Source organism: Eumetopias jubatus, unplaced genomic scaffold (assembly GCF_037043125.1).
Source record: "Eumetopias jubatus isolate StellerSeaLion01/CBP00866 unplaced genomic scaffold, mEumJub1_p1.0 scaffold_4, whole genome shotgun sequence".
Lineage (NCBI taxonomy): Eukaryota > Metazoa > Chordata > Mammalia > Carnivora > Otariidae > Eumetopias > Eumetopias jubatus.
The window spans coordinates 82,379,098-82,394,236 of record NW_028274810.1 but is presented as its reverse complement, the minus strand read 5'-3'; the positions used below and the strand labels follow the sequence as shown (position 1 = coordinate 82,394,236).

Here is a 15,139-nt window from a genome sequence, read left to right as displayed (position 1 = left end):
TGCCTGGGGGTGGGGAAGGTCGGGGAGGGGGCGATAAAATGGCGCAGGGGGCGGAGTGAGGCGCAGTCTTTCGCCCAGGCTTCGGCCCCGCTTCCGGAGGTGAAAAGCGGGAGGGACGAGGGGGTTTGCGTTCCCGCCTGGGAGGGGGATGGGGGCGCCTCTTGCTTCTCCAGGGGGCCATACATGCCCGTCCACCCCGTTGAAGGGTTGCGAGGCCTTCGCCCTGCCGGGAGAGGGCTGGTTGTCGTTCCTGAGGTGATGGCGGCGGGAGGGGGAGTGTCCCTGCGCCCCACCTCCACGTCGGCGGGCGGTAGATGCCCCTCACCCTGCTGAGGAAGAGGGAGGCCGTCGGGTCACCTGCGAGGCGGGGAGTGCTGTCAGTCTCCCTGCCCAGTGGGGGTGGGGGAGAATGGGTGTGTTAGGTAGGTTGGGGGTGCCGCTTCCCCTACCCCATTTTGGGGGGGGCTGTTGCTAGGGAGAAGATTTTCCCGCCGCGCCTTGCGGGTGGGGGAGGGAGAGGATGACCCACCCCTTGGGCTGGCGGGGCCTCCGTCCCACCGAGGTGTGGGTGTGGGTGGCTACCCTCCGGGTGAGCGGTGCATCTCGCAGGCCTGTTGAGGGGTTGGTTTGGCCCCTGCGGGGGGAGGGGCGGGGAGGCAGCCGGCGCTTCTCCCGCCTTCCGCGGGGTGGCGGGAATTCTCGATGTTTTCGGGGGAGGGAGGAGGGAAGTACGAAGGCCTGGCCCCGAGGGCGATGCCGTGCTGAGGCCGTCGCGTTTCTGGGGGAGAGCGGGGGGCAGCCCAAGCAGTATCCTACGAAGGGTGGATATGGGTCACCCTTACTCCTGGCTCTCGGGACTGGAGGTGTCACCGGTTCCTTCCTGAGAGGGAGGGAAGGCAGCTGGCACCGCAGGGTGGGCCCCGGCGAGGGGAAAGAAGTGATTGGATTGCCTACCTGCTGATCTCGTTTCTTGTGGATTTGTTAGAGGCTGCAAGCTTTAGCTATCCTGTCTAAATTAAAACATTTTCTTTTTAAAAAGAAATCTGTTGCTGTAGCTTAGTAATACTTAGTTTCTATGCCCCTGTGGAATGAGAATCCTGGAATCCATATCTAGTGAAATGTTAACCTAAAGCAGAGATGTCCAGCCCTAGGTTGTTTTTGTGTCCTACAGTATTTCCATTTACTTCAAAGGAAGTTGCAGAATTCTTACAGATAATTTCAGTTCACTTTGATTTTAAGTGTTAGGCCCATTTTACGGAGTGATAAAGCCTAGTGAGTGCCTTTTGTGCTGTGTGCAGCACATGTATTGCCTATTAGGGAAGGTTGGAAATCAAAGGCCTGTCCCTTGGAAATAATCTTTGCCCTTGGCCATACCTATCAGATCTAGCTTGGTAACGGTCTTGGTTTTAGAACCTTGAAAGAGGGATATAGGGTTTGTCTGGTGTTGCAATTTTAGTGGCCTGAATAAAATAAAGGCTTTGTGCTGTAAGGCAATAGGTTTTCTTAGGTACGATAAAAATAGAAAGGGAACCAGTTCCTGAGGTTGCAGCTAGGTGGTTAGAGAACAGAGCGAGGGGGTGGTAAACTGAAGTGTGAAGAAGGGGGTGGACAGGTGAGAGAGACGTGGAAGGACAGAATAGGGTCACAGGAGGGATGGGGAGCAGAGGAATTAAGAGATAGACTTGGGAGATGGGAAAAATATTCTTTCCTTAAAAATAAAGAGATCCTCATTTTAGGTGGAAGTTACAAAACAAGTGCCAAGAAAGGCAGTTAATGGTAGAATGGCAGACAGGCGCTAAGGCTGTGTTGTGGAAATTCACTTTAGACCTTAACTTTATCTGAGATTTCCCCCCTTTTGCAAATTCATTAAATATCAACTTTAATTAGTATAGGGCTTTTAGGTTTAGAGTGCTTTGGTAAACATCCCCTCATTTGATCCTCATGATAATCTGTATTTGAAGTTAACGGCATATAATTGCATCCCCCATTTTTCAGATGAGTGTTCTCATCTGAATTGAGGTTCAGAGACTTTTAAGTGACTTGTGAGGTCTCTGAATTTAGCTCAGTCCCTCTTCTGTTACTTCAGTAACTATTAATTCAAAGGATTTGCCTGATATTTCAGATGTCCACACAGCCAGGTCTTTAATTAACTCAGTGGCAATATGGTTGAATGTTCGGTTAAACTAAAAGAAATTAGAGTATACTAGATAATTTCTAACAAGCAAGCACCTAGGGGAAGTTCTCAACTAGATTAACATCCTTTCCTACCATTCCTATGCTTCATTAAGACCTCTTTAGGGGTCAGGGAGGTGGTGATGGTGGGATGAAATAGAAACTGTAGCCATTACTTACTGAGCTTTTCCTTTTTTTTTTTAAAGATTTTATTTATTTATTTGAGAGAGAGAGAATGAGAGATAGAGAGCACGAGAGGGAAGAGGGTCAGAGGGAGAAGCAGGCTCCCCGCTGAGCAGGGAGCCCGATGTGGGACTCGATCCCAGGACTCCAGGATCATGACCTGAGCCGAAGGCAGTCGCTTAACCAACTGAGCCACCCAGGCGCCCCACTTACTGAGCTTTTCCATTGTGCTTGTAGTACTTGAAGTGCTTTAGTTCATGGTCTCATTTAATTTTGGCAACGACACTATGAGGTAGCTACTGTGATGGTCCCTGTTGTATAGAAGAGGACATTTTAAACTACAGAATGTAATCATTGTCTTTCTCTACTGACTTCTTAATTTAAAACTATATTTTCTTAAAGATTTTATTTATTTATTTGACAGAGAGAGAGAAAGCGAGAGCAGGAACACAAGCAGGGGGAGCGGGAGAGGGAGAAGCAGGCTTCCTGCCGAGCAGGAAGAGGCTCAATCCCAGAACCCTGGGATCATGACCTGAGCCAACGGCAGACGCTTAACAACTGAGCCACCCAGGTGCCCCTAAAAATATTTTTATTATTAAATATTCTAAGCATATAAAATGGATAGAAAGTAACATAATGATACCATTATCACGCCATTCAGCTTTATTTTATCGATGTAGGCAGGCTGAATCCGAGTACTCAGAGGGGGTCTCTCAGATACCAGCCAACCAGGGTCCTTGGCTTTGTGCAGAATAGGAATGAAATGGGAGCCAGGAGGAAGTGAGAGCAGAGTTCATTGAATAGTGTGATAGAGTGTAGCAGATGGAGTGTCTGGGGCACTCCGAAAATGAAAAGTAAGTCGCTCTGTCACTTGAGGTTATGGGTTTATAGTGGAAAGGAGTCCAGGGTACATGTGCCTTCAGGGACCCGAGGAAGCCTCGGATCAAAGGTGAGTGTAAGGTGAACAATAGGTGTTATTCCATAAATCACTGAAGGTAGGGGGTATCGATGCCAGTGTCAACCAAGGTTTGTTTTAAGCTAATGTCTGGGAACATGTTTGGGATCTGGTTCTTCTTAGATGTTATCAGGTTTTTAAGGCCTAGGATGGAACTTAGAGAATGATTAACTTTCTTATCTCCCCTTGGAGTGGCAACATAGATTCTTTGTTTTACTCAGATGCAAAATATAGAAGATGAGTAAACGGGACTTAGAAAAACAGCAGAAATGGAATCTTTCTAAAATGGTTTCCCTGTCTCATTATGTTGCCCTTTATTTTTATTAAGCCCGAACACGGGGCTTGAAGTCACAACCCTGAGACCGAGACCTGAGCTGCTATCAAGAGTCGGTTGCTTAACCAGCTGAGCCACCCAGGCACCCTGCCATATATATATTTTTAAAGTAATTTCTTTGCGCCCGATGTGGGGCTCAAACTCACAACTCCAAGATCAAGAGTCATAGGCTCTTGACTGAGCCAGCCAGGTCCCCCTTACCATATTTTTTATAGGTCTTTTTTGTTCATTTTTTTAAAGAAATAAAACTTTATACATAGAATTGAAGGTACTCATGCCCCCTTGCCATTTCTCTTCCCTCTCCACTACCAGAGGTAACCACTGTCCTGAATTTTGTGCTGCTTATTCCCATGCAAGTTTTTATAATTCAACGATATGTATCCATACACTATATGGTATTGTTTCTCTTAACAGATTGCAAGGGAAAAAGAAGATGGGGAGTATATAGATTAAAATACAAAACATATCAGCCAGTTGCAGTGTGTGGACTTATTGGATACTGATTTTTTTTAATCTTTAAAAATAATTTATAAAATAATTGGTTACCTGAACCATATATTTTATGGTAAGGAATCCTTGTTATTGGGGCACCTGGGTGGCTCAGTTGGTTAAGCGACTGCCTTCGGTTCAGGTCATGATCCTGGAGTCCTGGGATTGAGTCCCACATCGGGGCTCCCTGCTCAGCAGGGAGTCTGCTTCTCCCTCTGACCCTCTTCCCTCTCGTGCTCTCTATCTCTCATTCTCTCTCTCTCAAATAAATAAATAAAAAATCTTAGAAAAAAAAGAAAAGGAATCCTTGTTACTTACAGATGAAATGATGTGATGCCTGGGACTTGCTTCAAAATAATCCCATTAAGGGGCGCCTCGGTGGCTTAGTTAGCTAAACGGCTGCCTTGCGGCTCAGGTCACGATCCCAGGGTCCTGGGAATCCAGTGTGGGGCTCGAACTCAACAACCGTGAGATCAAGGCCTGAGCTGAGATCAAGAGTTGGACACTTAACTGACTGAACCACCCAGGTGTCCGGATTATACATTCTTTAAGGATGGAAACCATGTCTTATGAAACTACCTCAACTAAGTACATCAGTTGGTCATGGACCAACTTCTACTAAACCATTAAACAGACACTTTGCATTAGAAAAGAATCTTTTAAGAAGTCCTATAGAAACCAGTTATCTTGCTCAGTGCTGTGTGATGATATTAGCTCAGAAAATGTTTTCTGAAAGAATGTATGAGCTGAAGCTAAAATTCAGGAAGTGGAGGGAAAGCGGGGTGTGGGGAAATTCACAGAAGGCTAATAAGGAATTTTCCAAATTTTTGAGTTTAGTGGTTTTTTTTTTTTAAGATTTATTTATTTTGAGAGAGTGAGAATGAGAGAGAGAGAGAGAGTACATGGGAGCGGGGAGGGTTAGAGGGAGAAGCAGGCCCCTCGCCGAGCAGGGAGCCCGATGCGGGACTCGATCCCGGGACTCCAGGATCATGACCTGAGCCGAAGGTAGTCGCTTAACCAACTGAACCACCCAGGTGCCCTGTATGGATTCTTGTGTTGTGGGATTAGGGGTTCTTTTTTTTTTTTTTTTTTAAGATTTTATTTATTCATGAGAGAGAAGCAGAGGGAGAAGCAGGCTCCCAAGGAGCAGGGAGCCCGATGTGGGACTTGATCCCAGGACCCTGGGATCATGACCTGAGCCGAAGACAGTTGCTTAACCAACTGAGCCACCCAGGCGCCCTTGAGTTTAGTGTTTAAGCATTTTTTATAGCTTCTCAGATGTTGACATGATACACGAAATAGAAGTTTTTTATCACCTTTCCCATCTAGAAAATTAAATTTAGATTAGGTCCATCACTGACTGTTTAAAAGCTAGGTTTTAATTATATAAGTAATTTACAAATATTCAAGCAGAAAAGTAGAATGACACTGAAGTCTCCCCTTCATGTCTCTTTGTCCCCTCATAGGTTATAACTCATCAGTTTTGTGTTTATATTTTTCTGGATCTGTTCTTTGCATTTATGTATAAGTTGAAAATGAGACTTTGGCATGTGTGATCATGATTAACTTGTAGATCTTGGTGGAATCTTAGACATTGCCTCGTCCCTCTTCTCCATCCTGTCCCCATTTTTTATAAATGAGGAAACAAGTCCAAATGGTTAAGTGGCTCACCCAAATTATTACAGCTGGTTAGTGACAGAACCAGGACTACAAGCAAGGTCTCAGTACTCCCAAGCCAGTATTCTTCTTACTGGAGCAAATGATATTCTTAAGAAAGTACAAAATTGTTGGAAGGAACAAAACTAGTTCCTTAGTTGCATAATTTTTCCTCTAAAGGTTTTTCTTTGATGTTCTTGACTCAAAATCCAACTTTCTGGTATTTAAAAAAAAAATATCAAGATCAAAATTAATAGGTGGAGCACCTTAAAGCATAATACAGTTGACTTTGTAATTAGCAGAGTTGAAAGTGATGAGAAGATCCTCTAATTTTCTTTGTGCCTGCAGGAAGGTGGGAGTCAATCATTTTGACAAGTCTCCTGAAAGGAACAGCTAGCAGGAGCTGAAACCTTTTTCCATTTGGTCTCGTGGCAAAGAGATCACACCAGCAGCTCCACACAGTATGGAAGACTATTCTTATATTGAAGTTTTTTTTTTTTATTTTTAAAAGTTATACATTTGTTTTTTTTAAAGTATACACCGTGAGAATCCAAACATTTTACGTAATATATATTTGTTTTATTTGTATGTTGTGGGTGTTATTCCATGATAGTATATACTGATCTACCTCATTATGTTTTAAATAGTTGTAAAGTATTCCATAGTATGGATGTACCATGATTTCACTGAGCAATTCTGGTGATGGACATTTAGGTTGTCTCCAATATTTGGCGCTTTTGAATAATGCTGCTTTGAACATCCTTACAAATGTATTTGTATAGGTACTGCTGCAGGAAAAATTCACAGAATTGAAATTGTGGGATCAAATGGTATTGCATATTATTCTCCACAAAATATTGTGCTCACTTACACTCTTTTATACTGATAGTATATGAGGATGCTTATTTCCTATATCCTTATCAACGTAGATATTATGGCATCCTAATTTTCACTATTTTGTTAGGAAGAAAATTATGTCACGGTTCTAATGTGTATTTCTATGATCCTGGTAAGGTTAAATATCTTAAAATTATTTCTCATGTTGCAAGTCACAGTGCAAAGAATTCGAAATATCAGGACACCACCACTGTAGAACTGATTGAAGTTGATATAGGGGTAATTCCTGTTCCTCAGTGAAATTGCCTCTTATTTTTCCAGATATGACGTGCTCACTCATGCCCTCTGAACAGTCTTCTGGAACTTCTCTCTTGCCTAAAGACAATACCCCATTTTCTTGGGGTTCTTTGGATGAGGATGGATTGGATGACTCCTTGCTGGATCTGTCTGAGGGAGAAGAAGATGATGGCCATTTTAGTTTCACAGAGGAAGATATTCAGGAGCTCTTGAAGGATGATGACCTTAAAGATGATAGCAGGCATGTTGAGAAGGAAGGGAAAGGGAGTCAAATTCTATTTGACACTTCCCAAGAGGAAAATTCATTGTATAGCTTGGGACCAGTAGCTGAGACCGCTGGCCTCTTGAAACTACCTCAACTAAGTACATCAGTTGGTCATGGACCAACTCCTACTAAACCATTAAACAGACACTTTGCATTAGAAAAGAATCTTGTAAAAATAACAGTTGTTACACCATTTGATCCAACAGTTTGTGATGCTGTGCTTGATAAGGACAAGACTGATTCATCCAAAGATACTGAAAAACCCTCCTCCCTTGGGGAAGAGATGAGAAAAGATGGTCTTAGCCCAAAGGAGAGCAAACTCTGCACTGAGTCTGAAGGGATCAGTCCCAGTAATTCTGCTTGGGGTGTGCCCCCACTCTCTTCTCCTTCAGACAATGACTTTGAACAAACTGTGTCTGATAAAAACATACCTGACAGTAAGAGAACTACACCTGTGTTCTCTCAGATCTTGGACCATTCAGAGACTCCTAATACGTGGTCATCCTGGAAAAATGGATCAAATAAATCAAATTGTGAAGTGAGGTTTCCGGTTGTTTCCAGTTCATCAAACAAAGTAAGTATACTTTTTCAATGTAAAGAGAAAAATTATTTTCATTCACAAGCTGTATAGCAGAGCTTTGTATTCATCAAACAAATTGGGAGTTGAATCCTGACTACAACTGTGACCTTGGTAAAATTATTTAGCCTCTCTGTTTCCTCCTATTTCTTATCTATAAATTGTACTAAATACTTAACAGTATAGTAAGTATTAATGAAATAATGTATTTATAGTAACTGGTATATAATATTAAATTACTACTTATTGAATAATTCCTTAGATAATGATTTTACTATTATTTTTCCCTTCTTTGGGTTTCAGCTTAAGTCTCAATCTTTGGTTGCCACGCTAAATGACATATAGCACCTGATCATCCACTGAAGAGCTGAAAAATCTTGGGCAATTTACCTAACCTCTTTGAGCCTGATTCCCTGTCTATCAAATGGGCATACCGCTTAGGGTTTCTTCCTTTTCCTTAAAATTACAGTCACTATCTCATTTAAAGTATCTGTCATAGTGCCTGGTACACAGGAGGGTTCAGAAATATGCCTCTGTAGCCTTTATTAAGAATAAAAGAATATGTCCATCAATAGTGTTTTCAGCTTTTTCCTTATAATTATCTTTCCTTCTGCTCTGAACGAAAGCAGGATGTTCTTGACAAGGATTCGGGGAAGCTTAAAGTCCATGAGAGAAGACTAGGCAAAGTCATTCCTGTTCTGCAAGCCAAAAGAAGGTAACAGTATTATAATATTCTGGTTTCTATTTGTTCTCTTCAATTTCTTTCTTCCCCTCCTCAGTTACCCCTTAGTGTGGAGTAAAAGCATGTGCCAGGTGTAAACATACTTTAAGTTCTGGGACCACTAACATGTAGCTCTGTGACCTTGGGCAAGTCAAATGATCTGTGACTTCAGTTTATTTGTCAACAAATGAGGCTAATGATGCCTTTTCTGCCTCACAAGGTTATTTTGGGAGTAAAAAAGACATATTAGTGAAAGCACTGTATAAATGTAAGATTTCTTTTCCTGTGCATCAGGAAGCCTGGTCACAGGACAGGAGGTTAGAATAATTTTAACACAAATATTAAATACAATTATGTAGAAAAATCCTTTTGTCATCTCTCCCAACTTGAATGCAACTGTCCTTGGGGAAAAATTATAGTGGAGGTTGCGGATTTGGGTCACCTTTTCAATCTCTTCTCTTGTTGCCAGGAGATGGCAGTGTCTCTACATGGGCCTTCTCAATTAGCAAAGCTATTTTTTAGGTGGAGTCAGATTGGCTTCCTTACAATGAGATTTAAAAAAAATTTTTTGATTATACAGATATTAAATTTTTTTTTAAGATTTTATTTCTTTATTTGACAGACACAGCGAGAGAGGGAACACAAGCAGGGGGTAGTGGGAGAGGGAGAAGCAGGCTTCCCACTGAGCAGGGAGCCCAATGTGGGGCTCGATCCCAGGACCCTGGGATCATGACCTGAGCCGAAAGCAGATGCTTAACGACTGAGCCACCCAGGCGCCCCTGCTTTAAATTTTTTATTTATTTTTATTTTTTTAAGATTTTATTTATTTATTTGACAGAGAGAGAGAGAGAGGAGCACACAAGCAGGGGGAGCGACAGGCAGAGGGAGAGAGAGAAGCACACTCACCGCTGAGCAGGGAGCCCAACTCAGGGCTCCATCCCAGGACCCTGGGATCATAACCCAAGCCAAAGGCAGACGCACAACTGACTGAGCCACCTAGGCGCCCCACTGCTTTAAATTTTTTTAAATATATTAAAAATAAGGCTAACGTCCCCTTTGACTACTGTCCCTAACCCCAGTTTTTTGGGTTTTTTGTTTTGTTTTGTTTGCATAATTGAGGGAAACTTTGTGAATTACTTAAAGTGGAAATTATACCAAGGAGCCAAGTCAGGCTACTTGGGGCAGTTATGTACTTACTATCTCAATATTCTCGTCCACTGACTCCACAGTTATCAGTGCAGTCAGGATGAGCAAGGGCCAGACGTTGTTCTTGCCAAGGTCACCAGTATTCTAATTGCCACATCCAGCTGGTTCTTTTTGGTCTTTATCTAATTCGGTTTTTCTGTGGCTCTGTCAAGTTAGCCATGTCCTGATTAACCTTGAATTACTCAACAAGTGCTTTCTTTCTCTAGGGACTAGGTAATCTTCACTTACTTATGCCCTGTTAACAGGAGTTTGTATCTATTTCTCATCTTCCTTTTTTTTTTTACCTTCATACTTGATTTCAGCTTTTTACTAATACTGTCTTCTGTCACTGGATTTTAAAGACTATTTTGCCTCTGAAAGTTAGTTGTTCTAACTGATCAGCAATATATGACTTTTCTCTACAAAGCATTATACTCATGGTTCTAATGAACTGTTTTTCCTCCTTCTGGTTTGCTTTGTTCAAGGACTAATGTTCCGACATTTTCACAATCAGATCTAGAAAAGCAGAAGGAAAGTTATCTCAAGGAAGTCATTGCTCATCTAGAACACCCGAAGGACACTAACCAAGGTAACATGGTAGCCAAAGAATGGCATGTAAAAGATGGGATGGGATTTTTTTTTTCCAGTGTAATGCAGATTAAACTGGGAGATTATTTTGAGTTTTCTTAAATTGATGAGAGAGATAACTTTCTTACCCAAAGATTTTTACTTGAAGGGATTGCCTAACCAAATAAGATCTTAAGTGGTTTAGCTAACCAGTATTAAGAGGGTGATCCAAGGAGACTCATACCAGTACATGAAGAGTGCCTCCCCTATGGTTGAGGGCTGAAACCAGACCTGTAGTTTTTTAGATAGGGAATTTTTTGTTTGAAAAATAGAAGTGGATGACCAGGGGCTGCTTAGTAATTGTTAGTTTTTTATTTAGAATTATTTCTTTTTCTTGTTTCCTTTAGAATTTAAATGTAAAAAGCAAGCATTTCAAATACCATTCTGCATCTTGACATTTGAATAAAAGCTCTTAAAAGGTTTTGACTACCTTCCAAATTCTTCAAGCTGAGTTCTCCTTGGTTCACTAAAAGCTCTTACAAACCAAAATGACTGGATTCTTTCTCCAGGCCTCAAGAGATTATTGTCTGTGTTATTCATCCTGGACTAGTAGCTGATTGGAAAACTCCTAAAGGGAGGGGAACTTGTGGGCTATAATGAAGGTGTCAAGATTAGAGAGGTACTGATAAAAGGATTCCTTCTCGTAAAGATTGCTCCATATTTCGTCATCTTCAGCTTCTTTGTTCATTTAGCAAACCTTTCTCAACTACTTTCAGTGGTGCTAGGTTTGAAGATTAGGGATTGGAAATGTAAAGAGGACCAAAGTAGGGTCCTGGCTCTCTAGGAATTGATAGCTCAGAGAAGGAAAAGATAATTCTACCACAATATTGATTAGAATATCTCTAATCAATAGAGATATAATTCTAATAGAATTATGTATAAAGTGCACTAGGAGCAAGGAAGAAGCACTTCTGTTTGTGTTTGGGGACAGTGGAAGTGGGGAAAGAGGATGCTCTAGGTAGGCTCCATGGGGAAGATAATTCTGTTACTCGAAGATCTGTCATAAATCACTAGGGCAGCTTTTGGCCGAAGATTCAGAGGAGACTCCCCTTTATTTACAAATCTTTAATTATTTAGTAGTTTTAGAACTACATCGGCCAGAAGAATTTTTTATTCCAGGTCCTTTTATTTTTTAGTCAAAGATTTCATTAAGCATTCAAATGCTACTTGTAATGATTGCTCAGCTCTCTGCTTGTGCGCTCTCTTTGAACTATTTTAAAGGTCTGGCTGTGGAACTAGAGACATTCCTCTCCCACTGGCCTAGACCCCCTTCACCTGGGTCATTGATTGGAGGAGCAGATTAAAAGAAGTTTGTATATATTTCACCTCTGTGGAAGAGACTTGAACATTGCTTTTCCCTCTGTGAAGTGACCTTTTATGTCCTAAGCAATTCAGACTGATGATATCCAGTTATATTTTCCTTTCTCATTTGGGGCATTTAGAAAAGAAAATTTCATAAGAAAAGCAGTGAGCAGCTGCTCATGTTTGTAGCATCTTTTCCAGTCTCTTTCCCATTCAGCAGTCCCTCTCCCACTTTACCATAGTAATCTGTATCCCATGAGGAACAACTAGAATAATGCATATAGAGGAAAGACAGCAAGCATACTTTAGTGGTTGGGAAAGTAAAGTCTAGTCTAAAGTTAACTTCTGGGTTCATACCCTAGCTCCACTGCTTACTGGCTGTGTGACCTTGAGCCAATAAAAAACTCAGGTTTCTCATTTGCAAAATGGGTGTAATAATGAGGCTTAGCATATTTGAAAATTTAAGTACAACTGTAATGCATAGAACAGTACCCAGCCATAGCTGCCAACATTGATTGAATACTTGGTATTATTCGCAAGAAAGGGTATCCTTTCACACTGAAGTTTTTATAGGTAAAATAGTATGATGTCACGTGTTTGTTTTTAGATCTTGAAAAAAAAAGCCAAAACCCCGGAAAATTAGAGGAAACTAACAAAAGGTTGATGAATGAAGATGAATGATAGTTATGTGTGGGTTCAGTATGTTATTTTCTACTTTGTATTTGAAAAAATATCCGTAGTAAAAAGTTATTTTTTTTTAAAAATGCATCTTTTAGGGGATTCCTTTTTGACGTCTAAGAACTGTGAACATCACCAATTATTCTAAAAATTTCACAGGCCTCCAGTGCTTGCTTCTGCTTTCTTTCTTTCTTTTTTTTTTTTTTTAAGATTTTATTTATTTATTTAATTGACAGAGAGAGAGAGACAGCGAGAGAGGGAACACAAGCAGGGGGAGGGTCAGAGGGAGAAGCAGGCTTCCCGCGGAGCAGGGAGCCCGATGCGGGGCTCGATCCCAGGACCCTGAGATCATGACCTGAGCTGAAGGCTGTCGCTTAACCAACTGAGCCACCCAGGCGCCCCTGCTTCTGCTTTCTAGGAACCCAGTGTGATACCATGTTCTTGTGTTCCTTCCCACTGCCCACTATTCGTGCATCCAAAGTTCAAAGATTATATACTAAATTGCAGAGGAGAGTGGGGCGGTCTTATTTCATTGCTCCTCTATTTATATATGAAGTAAAGAGCAGCCAGAAGCAAACAGAGGAAGCATATAGTGCCTCCTGTCCTTTTTGGTATGTGTAGTGCTAACTCACCTTGGAAAAGTATAACTGTTCAAGTTCTTTATTAGATACAGAGAAATTAAAATGAGTAGATTTAAATGTAGTTCCTGCCAATTCGATTTGAATCCTCTCCATTGGGTTAATCATCTTTCACTTTATCAATAATGTGTATATTTTTGGTACAGAATATGATAATGTAAATCATCCTTCAACTAATAATCTCTTTTTAGTTTAATGCCACATGAGTCTCTAATAGCATTTAGAAAGAAATACCAACAACTTCTTCCTGACATTGCAGCTCATGGAAAACTTTATATGGAATTTTAAGTTCTTAGAGTAGAAAAGGATCATTAAGATCTTCTCTTTAATCTCCTAACATATAAATCAGTATATATCTCTTTGCCAAGTGACCATTCAGCCTTTGCTTAGAATTCGAAAAATATAAAACTCATTAAATCATGAAGCAGGCCATTCATTGCTTAAAAAATTCTAATTCTTAGAAAAGTTATTCTTTACATTGAGCCAAACTCTGCTTCCCTGTAGTTTCCAGTGGTAGTTTCTAGTTCTGCCCTCTGGGATCACAAAAAATAGCTATTACCGTCCAAATACTTAATGTATTTTAAGGACCTTTTCATGTTAAATATCTCAAGATTTTTAATGATTACAAAGTATTATATAATTTATTATTCCATCTTGGATAATTAGGTTGTGCCCATTTTCATTAGTAATGCTGCAGTGAACATTCTGGTCAATAAATATTTATGTACAACTCTTATTTCTATAGGATGAATACCTAGAAGTGGAATTGCTGGGTAAAGTATATAAATATTTTAAAAACCTCTGTTACATGTTACCAGATTGTCCTGCCCCCCAAAATTGTATTAATTTTTAATGTCACCAATTTGATAGGTAAATTTTAACATATTTTGTTTTAATAATTAGTGAGGTTAAACATTTTTTATTTATGTTTTTTGAAATATATATTTAATTATAATTTTTAAAAATCATCTAATATCTAGTTTATATTCCAGTTTCCCCAGTTGTCCCAAAAATGTCTTCTTGTAAATTATTCAAACAGGATCTAATCAAGGTTCACATGTTTAATTATTGTCTCCTTAGTCTCTCTTAATTTAGGTCACTTATTTTGTAGATTGTCTCACATTCTGAATTGTGTCTGATTGTTTCCTTCTGGTGTTGCTTAACTTGTTCCTCTATCCCCCTGTATTTCCTGTAAGCTGGAAGTTGGATCTAGAGGAGGGATTAGATTCAGAGTAAGCATTTTTTGGCTGGTATAATTCATAGGTACTGTTGTCTATTCAGCCTGTATCAGATTAGGGGGCATCACCTAATGACAGGGTGTTCTAATAGTGATGCTAAGTTTGATTACTTTGTTAAAGTGTTAACTGCCATGGGGCGCCTGGGTGGCTCAGTCAGTTAAGCATCCATCTTTGGGTCAAGTCATGACCCTAGGGTGCTGGGATCCAGCCCTGCATCAAGCTCCCTGCTCAACTGGGAGCCTGCTTCTTCCTCTCCCTCTGCCTGCCGCTCCCACTGCTTGTGCTCTCTCCCTCTACCTGTGCTCTCTCCCTTGCTCTTTCTCTGTCAAATAACTAAAATCTTTAAAAAAAAAGATAAAGTGTTAACTGCCACATCTTTCCATTATAAGGCACATTTTCCCCTTTGTAATTAGTAAGTCATCTGTGGGGTATTGCTTCGGTATCATTTGAATATCTTGTTCCACAGCAATTGTTAATTATTTGAGCATTCATTGATGATCCTTACCTAAATCGGCTACTATACAGAGAGTTGTATAGAAAGTGTTCATTTTCTAAATATATAATTTCTTTTACAATGATTACCTATCATTCTTCTATGAAGATTTTTTTTAGTATCACTATTACCTCATAGATTTTTAAAAATTAATGTGTTATAGTTGATAATAGTCATTACTTTTTTTGATGCTCTGTTTGTCTCAGATTTGACCAGTGGGCACTCCTTCCTTCAAGTGGGGTCTTGTGTCTACTGACATGACTCCATTAATCTTTTTTTTTTAAATTGTGGTAGGCAAAATAACAAAATTCACCAATTAAACCATTTTTAAGTGTGCGGTTCAGTAGTGTTAAATTTATTCACATTAACTTTTTTTATCTTGCAAATCTCAAACTCTATACATACCATTAAAAAAACGACTCGCCTTTTTCCCTTCCCTGTAGTCCCTGGTAACCACCATGCTCCTTTCTGTTTCTGTGAATTTGCCTATTT

At 40.4% G+C, this 15,139-nt stretch overlaps 1 protein-coding gene across 7 annotated transcripts in view; it reads left to right on the top strand.

Moving 5' to 3' along the window:
• S100PBP (S100P binding protein) overlaps nt 1–15,139 on the top strand; it is a 46,999-nt gene that overhangs the window by 12,035 nt on the left and 19,825 nt on the right. The window contains exons 1-5 of one of the 7 annotated variants that reach the window (XM_028113692.1): nt 34–99; nt 6,138–6,250; nt 6,948–7,762; nt 8,392–8,480; nt 10,157–10,260. In XM_028113692.1, the coding sequence (XP_027969493.1) occupies nt 6,950–7,762; nt 8,392–8,480; nt 10,157–10,260 (1,006 nt within the window). In that variant the 5' untranslated portion in view covers nt 34–99; nt 6,138–6,250; nt 6,948–6,949. Of the gene's footprint in view, nt 1–22; nt 100–185; nt 423–2,768; nt 3,305–6,137; nt 6,251–6,947; nt 7,763–8,391; nt 8,481–10,156; nt 10,261–15,139 lie in introns of those variants that run through there. The other 6 variants (XM_028113694.2, XM_028113695.1, XM_028113696.2 and 3 more) reach the window with 6 other exon arrangements.